This window comes from Danio rerio, chromosome 4 (assembly GCF_049306965.1).
Source record: "Danio rerio strain Tuebingen ecotype United States chromosome 4, GRCz12tu, whole genome shotgun sequence".
NCBI classification, from domain to species: domain Eukaryota; kingdom Metazoa; phylum Chordata; class Actinopteri; order Cypriniformes; family Danionidae; genus Danio; species Danio rerio.
In genome coordinates this window covers 5,909,261-5,923,183 of record NC_133179.1, presented here as the reverse complement: position 1 = coordinate 5,923,183, position 13,923 = coordinate 5,909,261, and the positions used below count along the sequence as shown (strand labels likewise).

Below are 13,923 nucleotides of genomic sequence, written 5' to 3'. Positions count from 1 at the left end.
GTTAAAGTCCATCTTGCTCATTCTCTTCTTGGGTATGAAGATGAATGCAGACATACACTGATTTCTTTATTTCATTACCACACTGCTATAGTACACCATGTGTGATGGCCCTCTATGATGTTTTTTTTATTCATGCAGAATTTGGAAATGCACCTTCAGTTGAAGCTTTTGTGAGAGTCATGAATGGTGATAACTCTTGTTCTGGACGAGTGGAGTTTTATTATGATGGTCAGTGGGGAACAGTGTGTGATGCTGGCTGGGATCTGACAGATGCTGCAGTGGTGTGTAGAGAACTGGGCTGTGGGAATGTGATTAGGGCAGTGACTAATGCTTATTTTGGACAAGGATCGGGACGACTATCCATGTATTATGTAGAGTGTAATGGTTATGAGGCTTCGCTGATGAACTGCTGGTATAGTGCATTGGCATTGGATTACTGTACATATTCTCAAGGTGCTGGAGTCATTTGTGAAGGTGAATGAAAAATGCCGAATTGCATAAAATATACTGGATAAAACCAGCAAAAAAAAACAGCTTTTCTAATTTCTGTTTTTATTTATTAGATATAGCCTCTAAAAGGGTTGACCTGAGGTTGGCAAATGGCCGTGACTCTTGTTCTGGACGAGTTGAGGTTTTCTATAATGGCTCATGGGGAACAGTGAGTGATGATGGCTGGGATCTGTCAGACGCTGCAGTGGTGTGTAGAGAACTGGACTGTGGGAATGTGATTGAGGCAAAGAGCGCTGCTTATTTTGGACAAGGAACAGGACCGGTATGGTTGAACACAGTGCAATGCAATGGGACTGAGAACTCGTTGGTGAACTGTACATCCTCTCAATGGGGAATACAGAGTGGTAACCATTCAAAAGACTCCGGAGTCATCTGTAACAGTGAGTGCCAAAGATGCAGATGCACTTTGCATAATGCCTTAAAGCCTAAGTTAAAACAATCATGTAAATTCTGTTTGTACTCATTTTTTGAGTATGTCATTCTGTGCTGTTGTTTTATTTCTAAAACTTTGTATCAGGCCAAAAATACTTTTGGTCTGACAAATACTTTAAAGCATTAAGCAGTTACAAGACAATAAATAAACACGTATTCCGATTTCGGTTCTTTAACACATTTTCAAAAAAGTTAGAACAGTAAAGCATTTACCACTTTATAATGTTGCCATTCTTTTTAACAACACTTAAAATACCTTTAGGGACTGAAGACACCAAGTGTTGAAGTGTTTCAGGTGTAATTCTGTCCCATTCTTCCTGCTAACAAGTCTTAAGGTGAGCAACAGTACGGGGTCTTTTTTTTTTGCGCTTCAAAATGCACCACACATTCTCTGTTGGAGACAGGTCAGGACTGCAGGCAGGCTAGTCAAGTACCTGTATCCCCTTCCTCCGCAGCCAGGACTGCATATTGTGTGCAGAATGTTGTTTTGCATTGTCTTGTTGGAAGATGCATGGGCATCCCTGGAAAAAAAGGCAGCATATTGTGCTCCAAATCTTTACTTTTCAGCATTAATGGTGCCATCACAGAAGTGCAAGTTACCTTTGCTGAGGACCTGACACAACCCCAATACCATCACGGACCCTGGCTTTTGGACTTGTTGCTGGTCTGGAGGATTCTTTTCTTCTTTGGTCTGGAGCACATGGGGTCAATTTCTTCCCAAAAATACTGATTCATGTGACCAAACTTCTAGTTGCGGAGGAAGAGGAAAACGGGAACTTGACTGGCCTGCCTGCAGTCCCGACCTGTCTTCTATAGAAAATGCGTGGGGTATTTTAAAATACAAAATGTGACAACGAAGAGCCCATGCTGTTGCCCACCTTAGGACTTGTTTGAAGAAAATATGAGACAAAATTACACTTACTTGGTGCCTTCAGTCCCTAAAGGTCTTTTAAGTGTTGTTAATAGGAATGGAAACATTACAAAGTGGTAATTGCTTTACTGCTCCATGTGTTAAATACAAAATGTGACAACGAAGAGCCCATGCTGTTGCCCACCTTAGGACATGTTTGAAGAAAAACTCCATGTGTTAAATACAAAATGTGACAATGAAGAGCCCATGCTGTTGCCCACCTTAGGACATGTTTAAAGAAAATATGAGACAAAATTACTCTTAATTGGTGCCTTCAGTCCCTAAAGGTCTTTTAAGTGTTGTTAATAGGAATGGCAACATTACAATGTGGTAATTGCTTTACTGCTCCATGTGTTAAAAGAGCCAAAATTGAAATACGTACTTAATTAAAATAACAACAACAACAACACGAGAAACACATTAAATAATGTGCTGTTGTATTATCAGCAATGAAATACAACTTTCTTTTTTATTGACTGTTTTTCATAGTGTCCCAACTTTTTTGATTTGGAGTTAAGTAATTAACAACTAAGTGTTACATCATACATTTACGAATACACTATTTAAAACAATCTAGTTTATAGGGGAACTGTAGCCAGCAACTTATTGCTCAGATTTAATTGTTAGAAAGGACTCAGCGTTGTTTGTGTGTGACCCTGTTTGATCAGATGTGAAGCTGGTGAGCGGCTCCAGTGCGTGTGATGGCAAAGTTCAGATTCTGCATGAAAATATCTGGGGCTTAGTGTGTTCCTACAACTGGGACAAAACGGATGCTTCAGTCGTGTGTCAACAGCTGAACTGTGGTGATACTGTACAGCTGTTAACATCAGTTCTCAATGCTTATGATTACTATCATGTCTGGATGAATAATGTGGCCTGTACAGGAGACGAGTTGTCACTGCAAAACTGCCCTTTTCCTGGATGGGCTGCCGGCTACTGTTCAACTGGCTCTACTGCAGGAGTGCTTTGCCAAAGTAAGATCATCTCACTTGTGAGTTTCTCGAATCACAATGGCCGTATGAAATCAAAACTGATAGTTGTTTTATTTGATGGTTTATTTCAATTGCACTTTTACAGTGTAGATTGTGTCAAAACTCTGTATAAAGTGCTATAGAAATAATAGATTAATGTATTATTGTAAGTTATTTATCCATGCCCATTATTATTTCTTCATTATATTTCTTCATTATTTCTTTATTAATATTTCTTTTTTTTCTCATGACACGTTAGGGCAGGATCAGCTTACATGATTTCATGTCACTCGCGTGAAATCCACCAATAGCAAACCACAATCCTCAAAGACAAAATCACTGGTGTTCTTCATTCAAGAAACACTTTTACTCAACCATAAGTCACAATACAGTGTAAAACTATATATTTTTAGTGTTTCCTTTTTGTTTACTTATTCAAATTGCATTTTGTACCCTTCGGATACTGTATTCAAGCCTTTTGTCAGTGTTCAATTCATAAACAGAGCTAAATAATGATATTTATCACTCTTTTTCTATCTTCTATTTTAGACCTGCAATCTTAATGCAAAAATGCTAACCTGAAAAATAATTCATCTTGTAAAGCTTATGTCAATGTTTTACTTTTCAGAAACTGTGAAGCAAGTTGCGGTGAGGATTGCGTTGAATGTCCAGGACGGAGTAAATGTGAATGATCCAGAGATTAAAAAGAAACTTCTAGAGAAGGTGAGTTGAATGTTAACAACCTGGCAAATAATAATAGACTGAAGTAGAACATTTTGAACCACTTTACAGAAAAATCACATTAGCTAAAGACTATACATCTATTTTATATCTAAATATAGATAAACATTGTCTCAAATATTTGCATGCATATATTAAATAATTAAGTTGTCTCAACAAAACCTCAAGAATTGTGTTTTTTCAGATAATTTTAAATAAGTAGTTTGAACGAGCAGCAAAAATAGTTTTTAGTGGACATATATTGTGTAATTCAATCATAATAAATTTCTGCTCAGCACCAGTATTTTAATAAACAACTTTTTGTGGTTTTAGAAGTTAACATCTACTAAGATTATTAAATGCTGTAGATGTATTATTCATTGTTCATTTACATCAGCATTAGCAAAAATGTGCGTTACCAAAAGTGCAAAGATCAAAAATATTAAGAAAGAGAGCGCTCCTCTATTAGGAGTTTATTAAGACTGATCATGAAATGCTCTTCCTAAAATGTCACTGAATTTCACAGATAAGGAATGTAACTCAAAGTAAAGGAGTATATAGCGTGAACTGGAAAACCCAACCTAATGAACAGGTCTTTGAACAGAAAAAATCCTCAGGTTTGTAAACTGAGAGTTGTTGGGTTTTATTTGTAATAAGTTGTTTATTATGGGCTTTTATTGACTTTAATTATAAACTTGTGTTCACAGGTCTTTTTTGAATAACTGGAGAGAAAGAAAACACAAACTCAAACTGTTAGCAATATATTTGATGCTCAGTCTTTACTAATTTATTGATAGTTATCATTTGATATAGAAAATTAGTTGTCTTATTTACTTTAAAAAATTATGTTTGCAAAAATAAGATGATATTTAAGTCATTTAGAAGGAAATGTCTGTCTTTTTAAATTAATAAATATTATATATATATATATATATATATATATATATATATATATATATATATATATATATATAATTTTTATTTGCATAATATACATCTATATTTTATATCTAAATATAAATAAACATCTTCTCAAATATATGCATGCATGTGTTTACTTATACATACATAATAAATATACCCAGTACACACACACTGTAAAAATACTAATTTATTGATAGTTATTATTTGAAATAGAAAATTAGTTGTCTTATTTACTTAAAAAAATTCTGTTTGCAAAAATAAGATGATATTTAAGTCATTTAGAAGGAAATGTCTGTCTATTTAAATTAATAGATATTCAATATATTGTATATAGAATAAATATTCTATATATGGAAATGAAATGTGCATAGAGTAGTGTGCATACAGTAATGTAATGATGGTTCCTGGTGTCACAAAAAATTAAAGATTTGTTTTTTTTTCTCAAAATAAGGCACACTACCTGATAAAAGTGCTGTCACCTATTCAAGTTTTAGGAACAACAAATAATAACTTGACTTCTAGTTGATCATTTGATATCAAAAGTGGTTTATATGCGAAGCAAAGGCCTCTAGATTATGCTTATTTTACCAAAATAAAATATGATCATGCCATTATTTATAATGATTTGATGAGGACAGTAAGGTCTGACTTTGCTTAAAAAGTCTTGTCACATTACAGAAATAATGTCCAGTATAGAATATAAAGACATGCTGCAGTGGAAAAAACAATTGATATTGTGTATGACTCCATCATAAGCTTGGAGGACTGCATCTCTGCAATGACTCAACTTATTAATAAAGTCATCTGGAATGGCAAAGAAAGCGTTCTTGCAGGACTCCCAGAGTTCATCAAGATTTTTTGGATTCATCTTCAATGCCTCCTCCTCCGTCTTACCCCAGACATACTCAATAATGTTCATGTCTGGTGACTGGGCTGGCCAATCCTGGAGCACCTTGACCTTCTTTGCTTTCAGGAACTTTGATGTGAAAGCTGAAGTATGAAAAGGAGTCCTATCCTGCTGAAGAATTTGCCCTCTCCTGTAGTTTAGAATGTATAATCTTGGATCCATGCAGGTTCCAATAGGTCTTCTGCAGTATTTGTGATGCAGCCCAACAGATGATTCATCAGAAAAATCAACTTTTTGCCACTTTTCCAAGTGATCAACTAGAAGTCAAGTTATCATTTATTGCTTTTACAACTGGGGTCGATGACAATACTTTTGTCAGGTAGTGTACATTCTATGACATTTAGTTTATTGGCATTACACCTGATGAATTTGTTTATGTAAAGAGATCTAACACCGTATACACAAATTAACAGTTAAGCAAATAATCTCACAGAATAGATATTGTTATTTTGTTAATCAATAGATAATATATATTGTTACGGTTGTGTTGTATAAAACATGAATTATATATTGCAGCAAACAAAAGCAAATAAACATTTTACAAAGCTCTGCATTTTAATTTTTTATTATACTTACATTTAATATAAATTTTACATTTAATATAAAATGAAAAGTCATAAACAGGACACCATACACTGTAAAAAATGCTGTTCCACACGATCGACGAAGGAATTAAGTTAAAACATTGGTTTTTTCACATTTAAGTGGATTAAACATAAAGGAATTAAGTTGTCCCCAAACAGCCCTCAAGATTTGTGTTGTTTCAACTCGTTTTAAATAAGTAGTTTGAACAAACAGCAAGCATCATTTCTGAGTGTATTAAATGAATCTCGAGTCTGTTATCACCAGCTTAAAACTAGGAAACAGCTCCACCTAGTGTTTCACCCCTGGTAAGACATGAGAAAAGAGAAGTCAACGAATTTCCAGCCTTAATCATTTAGTTAAAGATGGACAAACATATACGATTAATACTATTTATCATAATCAAAATCTCTTAAAGCACACTCACCTGACAGATAAAGGGAAGTTTCTCAAAGCAGCAGGCATCCATCCATCCAAATGTGTTGTTTTCTCTCTGGAGCTTTCCACAAAATCTGCTTCCTGCATCCACTGGAGACAATTCATTCCAGGCTTCATAATCCACATTCGGCCCACCAGTCCACAACCAGGGTGAGCAAGCATAAAGCATATCCCGTTCAAGTCCAATCCACACTCCACCGCTGATTTGTTTAGCTTGCAGCATTTGTGTGATATACTGTTGTGCAGTGCCGTTTAAAATGTGCACCAGAGTCTGGTGGTGAGCTTTGCAGTATCGTAGTGCATCAATCCAACTTTTTGATTGATTTATAAAGATGAAGTTAACTGAAATAGACAGGAAGCAAACATTGTTATGTTATTATTATTGTAAAGCAATATTGATATTTTGTTCTTTGCTAATTATGAGTGTGTAATTGCAGTATTTGTATAGCTATTGTTGTATAACCTTTATATAGGTATTTCAGAATGGATATATTTAGAGAGGACAGATTCTTAAACCAAATATTCAAATTAACAAGATAATATGGCTGATTCTGCAGTGTGTATTATTGGAAGATAATTTTTGGCACTAGATGGCTATACGCTTACTGTAGAAAAGCTCCAAAATACCATTTGGGAAAATATCAATGGTGCACATCTACCATTGATGCCCTCCTGAATAATTAACCTATCTGTATATTTTTTCCCCAATTTCTGTTTGATGAAAAGGAGAATTTGTTTCAACACATTTCTAAACATAATAGTTTTAATGACTCATTTCTAATAATTGATTTCTTTTATCTTTGCTATGATGACAGTAAATAATTACTATGTAGTAAAATAGTAAACTATTTAAGATACTAGTATTCACCTTAAGCATTTAAAGGCTTAACTAGGTTATTACGTTGAAGTTATGGTATTTAGGCAAATCAATACACCAATGGTTTGTTCTGTAGACAACCGAAAAAAATATATGGCTTAAAGGCGTTAATAATATTGACCTTAAAATGGTTTTAAAAAAATTAAAAACTGCTTTTATTCTTGCTGAAATAAAACAAATAAGACTTCCTCTAGAAGATAAAAATGTTATAGGAAATACTGTGAAAATCCCTGCTCTGTTGAACATCATTTAGGAAATATTTGAAAAAGAAAATAAAAATTATAGGAGGGTGAATAATTATGACTTCAACTGTCTGAAAAAGGCATTAAATGAATAATAACTGGCTGTAAATCTTGACAATGTTTTGCATGTTGTCCAAAAAAAGCAAATGATGACGTACAAGAGACTGAAGAGATGTCTGTTAGAGAGCTGGTGGTGTGCGCAGCAGATGTAGACGTCACTTGTGTTGTTGAGCTTGACTTTGCAATTGTTGAAGAGGAACTGTCATCTGTCAAAAGCATGAATAATGATGACTAATACAGTTGAAGTCCAAATTAATAGCCCTCCTGTGAAATATTTATTCTTTTTCAAATATTTCACAAGTGATATTTAATAGACTAAAGAACTTTTCACAGTATTTCCGATAATATGTTTTCTTTTAGAGTCTTATTAGTTTGATTTCATCAACAATCATGCAGTTTTTATTTTAAAAAAACAATGAGTTGTCTAATTAACTTAATTAAGCCTTTAAATGTTACTTTAAGCTGTATAGAAGTGTCTTGAAAAATATCTAGTCAAATATTATGTACTGTCAACATGGCAAAGATAAAATAAATCAGTTATTAGAAGCTAGTCATTAAAACTATTATGTTTAGAAATGTGTTGAAAAAATTTTCTCTCCATTAAACAGAAAGTGGGGAAAATATACAGGCGGGCTAATAATTCTGACTTCAACTGTATATGTCTAAAATATTGTAAAAAAAAAAAAAAAAGGCATTAAATAAATAATAACTGACTGTAAATCTTGTCAATGTTTTGCATGCTGTCTAAAAAAGCAAATGATGACGTACAAGAGACTGAAGAGATGTCTGTTAGAGAGCTGGTGGTGTGCGCAGCAGATGTAGACGTCACTTTTGTTGTTGAGCTTGACTTTGCAGTTGTTGAAGACGAACTGTCATCTGTCAAAAGCATGAATAATGATGAAATGTAGCTTATGTCAGTGCATAAACAAGAACTAGTATGGTTGAAATAAAAAATTAATAGCCCTCCTGTGAAATATTTATTCTTTTTCAAAAAGTGATATTTAATGGAGCAAAGAAATGTTAACAGTATTTCCGATAATATTTCTTTTTCTAGAGACAGTCTTATTAGGTTTTTTTTTGGCTAGAATAAATGCAGTTGTGATTTTTTTAAAATCTCTTTATCTCTTAACATTATTAGCCCCCTTAAACATTTTTTTTCAAATGTCTACAGATCAAACCACATTTATAATAATTCACGAAGGCTGATAACTGTAACTTTAACTGTATTGTTCTGGTTGGTTGGGTATGTGAATGTCTTTGACTCACTTTGGCAGATGACTCCAGCATCTTTAGAATGATTACAGTTCTGTACGTCCCATCCACTCGATCTGCATCTCTTCAGAGTGATCTCGTTCCCATTACAGTTTAGATTATTTATCCATATTGGTCCTGAGCCTTTCCCAAAAAAAGCCCCTTTTTTGGCCTCTGTAGCATATCCACAGCCAATTTCTCCACATACCACTTCAGCATCTTGTAGATCCCAGCCATCATCACACACTGTTCCCCAGGTTCCGTTATGAAGAACCTCCACTCGTCCAGAACATGAGCTTGAACCGTTCTGCAGACGAAGTTTGGCTAACAGACATTTAAAGACAGGTTAGAAAAGGAGTTTATGATTACATCTAACTTCACTGTAAGACATTTTTACTGCCATTGTTGGTTCTATGAAAGGCAAAACTCTGACTTTTACTTTCTTTTCTTTATCTTAAGCACAATATAGATTGCACTTCACCCGCTTCATTTCCAGCTGGTTAAATTCATTTGTTATTTAATGAGTTTATGTTCATCCATTCATTCATTTTCAACTAAGCAGTCTTGGGTGAGAACCCCAGCCTTCCATCTCCCTAGACACTTCCTCTAACTGCTCCGGGGGGATCCCGAGGTATTCCCAGGCCAGCTAAGAAACATAGTCCCTCCAGCTTGTCCTAGGTCTTCCCCGAGGCCTCCTCCCGATGGAACATGCCTGGAACACCTCCTTTTAGGCGTCCAGGAGGCATCCAAAACAGATGCCCGAGCCACATCAGCTGACTTCTTTCATTGAGGAGGAGCAGTGGCTCTATTCTAAGCTCCTCCTGGGTGACAGAGCTCCTCACCCCATCTATAAAGGTGCGCCCTGCCACCGTGCAAAGGAAACTCATTTCGGCCGCTTGTGTCCGAGATCTTGTCCTTTCGGTTATGACCCAAAGCTCATGACCATAGGTGAGAGTAGGAACGTTGATTGACCGGTAAATAGAGAGCGTTATCTTTCGCCTCAGCTCCTTCTTTACCACAACGGACTGATACATCGACCGCATTACTGCTGCCGCTGCACCAGTCCGCCTGTCAATCTCACGTTCCATCTTTACCTCACTCGTGAACAAAACCCCAAGATACTTGAACTCCTCCACCTGGGGTAAAGAGCTTCCTCCAACCTGGAGTAAATGGATAAGTACATTTATTGTATTTTATTTGAAGAATTGTTTTAGGTGGTATTCTGTTAAGAATAAATAAATCGAATCAATAAGCATGCATATCTAAAGAAAGACTGCATCAAAAAAGTTCCAGAATGTTTTGTAGATTATTGAAATGTGCTTTACATTTAAGATTCTTTTCGCTGAAAGGTTTAAATGGAGCTATAAATGGTTCTTTCATAGCATTACATACAAATACTTTTAAATGTGTTATTTAAATTGTTTTATATAATAAACCTGAACTAATACACTGCAAATATATACATATACACAGCATTTTTTTTTCGCTATTTTGTCTTTTGTGATTTTAAAATTATTTTGAATTGCACTATAGATTTTACATTTTTATTGACATTTTAATAAGTCATTAAATAGTTTTAAAAGTCATAAATTACAGTACAAAACATGATAATAAACTGCCAGCATTTTTCTTGCAGGCTTGTTTCTATATTCTATTCTATATTATTTATACCATAATTATTATATTTGTGCATATACATTAGTTTAGTCAACACTGAAGCCAAATCTAGAGCTAATCCAACAAATTAATTTACAATAATGGTTTAAAATTTGTAGTTCAAATTTATGTCTAAAATACTAAATACAAATTTCTAAAATAGCAAAAATCTTAAGAAGCAAAAATATTTACAGTTTTGTTGAAATGTTGTAGTTTGTAATTCTTTTTTCCAATATTTTACATGAGTTTTAATGTATTATCTTTCAATTTCTGTGACTGTTATATTATTTTAATAAATAATGCTGTATAATAAATCTGTTTCGTTCAAATGCACCAATATATATTACACATATTCACTGAAAAAATTAATAAAAATATTCATTGTCAATATGGAGTGCACTCATATATGCCGAGATCTGTATATATTATAATAACAGTCACTTTGTTAAACTGCAGAATTAAATAGAGGTCAAAAACTGAAAATAAACAGAAAACACCTGTAAAATTAAGGAAACTGTTCGTTAACAGATATTTTTACAGTGTATGTTATGTAGTGTAGAATAATCATTAAAGTGCTATATCAAACTGGGACATTTATAATTCACTTACGGCCACAGGTAACCCCAACATCCATTTCATGACTGCAGTTCTGTGGAATTGTTCCAGTATGTGCACACTCCAGCAGTGTAGACTCTTTCCCGTTACAGCTCACATTGTTCATCCATACTTTTCCTGAGTAATTCTCAAAATAAGCAGCTCTGTTTGCTGCCAAAGCATCTCCACAGCCCGTCGCTCTACACACCACTGCAGCGTCTGTCAGATTCCAGCCATCATCACACACTGTTCCGTACACACCATTGAGTCGAACCTCCACTCGTCCAGAACATGGATTAGTGCCATTAACCAATAAGACAGGAGCTGAAGCCCACGCCAAAGGAAAATATATTTTTTATGTCTATAGAAAGGGATAGTCATTTTAAAAAAAAGCATTGTTTAAAGTTGCAGGACTTACACTGACAGATGACTCCAGCTCCTTTATTACTGCAGTTGGCAGATTGATTTGATGTGCAACTCTTTAAAGTAGATTCATTCCCATTGCATTGCACAGTATAGTTCCACATTGATCCTGATCCTTGGCCAAAATAAGCGTAACTTGCATCTACGGCAGCTCCACACCTCAGTTCAGTACACACCACCTTAGAATTATTTCGATCCCAGCCATCATCACACACTCTTTTCCACTGGCCTTCATCGAAAACCTCCACACGTCCAGAACAAGAGTTATCACCATCTACCAGTCTGGTTACATTTGAACAACTCACAGCTGGAAAACCTATAGGTTATAGAAAGAAATAAATGCCATTTTGTAAGGTCATGTTAACCGTTCAAAGGCATTCATTGGCTTTGCTGAAAATGATCAAGTGTGTATCATGAGTGCTTTTACCCAGAAGCAGAATGAGTTGCATCAACCAAAGCATAGCTAAAAATATAGAAAATATGACACATTATTTAGCTTAAATACTCACAAACGTTAGATTTTATTGCAATATCAGTATCAGTCTACTCTATTTAGTGTACATTTTCACAGTGTACAATAGCAAAGATATACAGAATACATCAATGACATGAAGTTTGATTTTAATAAAAAAAAATCCCAATCCTAAAAGAATCCTAATAAAAAAAGCAGTGTATTTCCTTTCCAAAATGCATGAATTGTTTGCCATTTATTCTGTTTTAAGATGCGTTATACAGTATATGTTTTTAATATTTACTATACGGTACGACCATTAGCTATTTTTTGTCATTTTAATCCAAATGTGCAAGCATACTGTGTATGATGTCTATAAAGCAGGCACTTTTAACAGTATCCCCTTTAATTTAATTATGCTAATACATGCTTATTATCTATACGTAACTAGCTATGACATATACATCATTAAACAAAACAAAAGTAATAACACATGAAAACACTAATGAAATATGATTAATACCTACTGGACGCATCTCTTCTGTTTCAAATTTAGTCAGTGTGTCTGAAAAATCCTTGTATATTTATTTAACGTTATTTGTTAAGCAAATTTGACTTGGTATTAGCCTGCAAGTCCTATCAAATCCATACAAGTTACAGGCATTTGCATAATGCATGCCTATTTTGAAAACAGGATAAGATCCAACAATGAGGCTCTGTCTAAGGCTGTTTTCTTTGAATAGCAATATTATAATACCATTACGGGGAAATGTCTATACGTTGAAAAAAAAAAAATTGATATTCAGGTTTTGACACTGTCATATTTGACCCAACTAGTATGCTTTTGGTCTACTCTTATTCTATTGATATAAATAATTAATTTACTTTCAGGACCAGTTGGCATTTCTGTGTGAAGCTTGCATGTTCCCCCCGTGTTCGTGTGAGTGCTCCGGTTTCCCCTACAGTCCAAAGACATGCGCTAGGTCAATTGGATGAGCTAAATTGGCCATAGTGTGTGTGTTTGTGAATGTGAGAGTGTATGGGTGTTTCCCAGTACTGGGCTGTGGCTGAAAGGGCATTCACTGTGTAAAACATATACCGGAATAGTTGGCGGTTCATTCCGCCTTGGCGACCCCTGATAAATAAAGGACTAAGACAAAGGAAAATTAATAATTTTGCTTTCTTACAGGCCTTTATACCAGCGGTTTTATTTCTTTACCCAATGAAGCTCTGCAATTCACTGGCATCAAGCCAACATTGTTATTAAAGCTTATCAAGAAGATTTAAAAATATGTAGAACAATGTATAGATTAAATATTAAAACTAAAAAAGCATACATTTAATAAGATGTATTTAAAATGACACCTAAAATATCAAGTATGGACTGACAAAGCAAGAGTACTCCCGAAAAACTGTAAATGTCAAAGAACAGACATGTTACATGGTGCATGCAAATGTTTTAGTGATGATGCCTGTGAAGACAGATGGTCTGTAACTGTATGTATGCTGTATAGTTTGAACAGGGCAGTAGATGTTCTAACAACTGTTGTACTGTCATCCAAATTTATTCATTTCCCTTTATCAAGGGTCGCCACAGCGGAATGAACCACCAAATTATCCAGCATATGTTTTACTCAGCGGATGCCCTTCCAGCCGCAACCCAGTACTGGGAAACACCCATACACTCTTGCATTCACACACATACACTAAGGCCAATTTAATTTTTTCAATTCATCTATATTACATGTCTTTGGACTGTGGGGAAAACTGGAGCACCCGGAGGTAACCCACACCAAGTCGGGGAGAACATGCAAACCCTACACAGAAATGCCTATTGACCCAGCTGGGGCTCGAATCAGTGCCCTTCTTGCTGTGAGGCGATCATGCTACCCACTGCACACAATGATGCCCTATCCAAATTTGTATTATCACTAATATAAATGTATATCAAGGTGCAGATGCAATTATTTTTATC

General features: G+C 34.9%; 2 protein-coding genes across 4 annotated transcripts in view; one reads left to right on the top strand and one right to left on the bottom strand.

Moving 5' to 3' along the window:
* LOC101884942 (soluble scavenger receptor cysteine-rich domain-containing protein SSC5D) overlaps positions 1-13,923 on the top strand; it is a 105,295-nt gene that overhangs the window by 83,582 nt on the left and 7,790 nt on the right. The window contains exons 1-5 of one of the 3 annotated variants that reach the window (XM_073946970.1): positions 392-890; positions 2,521-2,826; positions 3,452-3,546; positions 4,070-4,160; positions 4,251-4,333. The exons of 1 other annotated variant lie outside the window; for it this stretch is intronic. In XM_073946970.1, the coding sequence (XP_073803071.1) occupies positions 479-890; positions 2,521-2,826; positions 3,452-3,546; positions 4,070-4,160; positions 4,251-4,261 (915 nt within the window). In that variant the 5' untranslated portion in view covers positions 392-478 and the 3' untranslated portion in view covers positions 4,262-4,333. Of the gene's footprint in view, positions 1-391; positions 891-2,520; positions 2,827-3,451; positions 3,547-4,069; positions 4,161-4,250; positions 4,334-13,923 lie in introns of those variants that run through there. One more of the 3 variants, XM_073946971.1, reaches the window with a different exon arrangement.
* LOC101884879 (CD5 antigen-like) lies at positions 5,925-12,500 on the bottom strand. Its single transcript, XM_073946966.1, has 9 exons — positions 12,472-12,500; positions 11,925-11,960; positions 11,493-11,813; positions 11,090-11,398; positions 8,840-9,148; positions 8,342-8,449; positions 7,672-7,779; positions 6,384-6,736; positions 5,925-6,261 (listed from the first exon to the last, which is right to left on the bottom strand). Exons 1-9 carry the CDS (start codon positions 12,482-12,484, stop codon positions 6,256-6,258), a joined length of 1,563 nt encoding a protein of 520 aa, XP_073803067.1. The 5' UTR covers positions 12,485-12,500; the 3' UTR covers positions 5,925-6,255.

Coding starts and splice junctions, on each gene's coding strand:
- LOC101884879 (XM_073946966.1), bottom strand. Junction 9,149..11,089: donor TGTTGGGGTTACCTGTGGCC/GTAAGTGAATTA, acceptor AATGTCTGTTAG/CCAAACTTCGTCTGCAGAAC. Junction 6,737..7,671: donor AGACATCTCTTCAGTCTCTT/GTACGTCATCAT, acceptor TGTCTATTTCAG/TTAACTTCATCTTTATAAAT.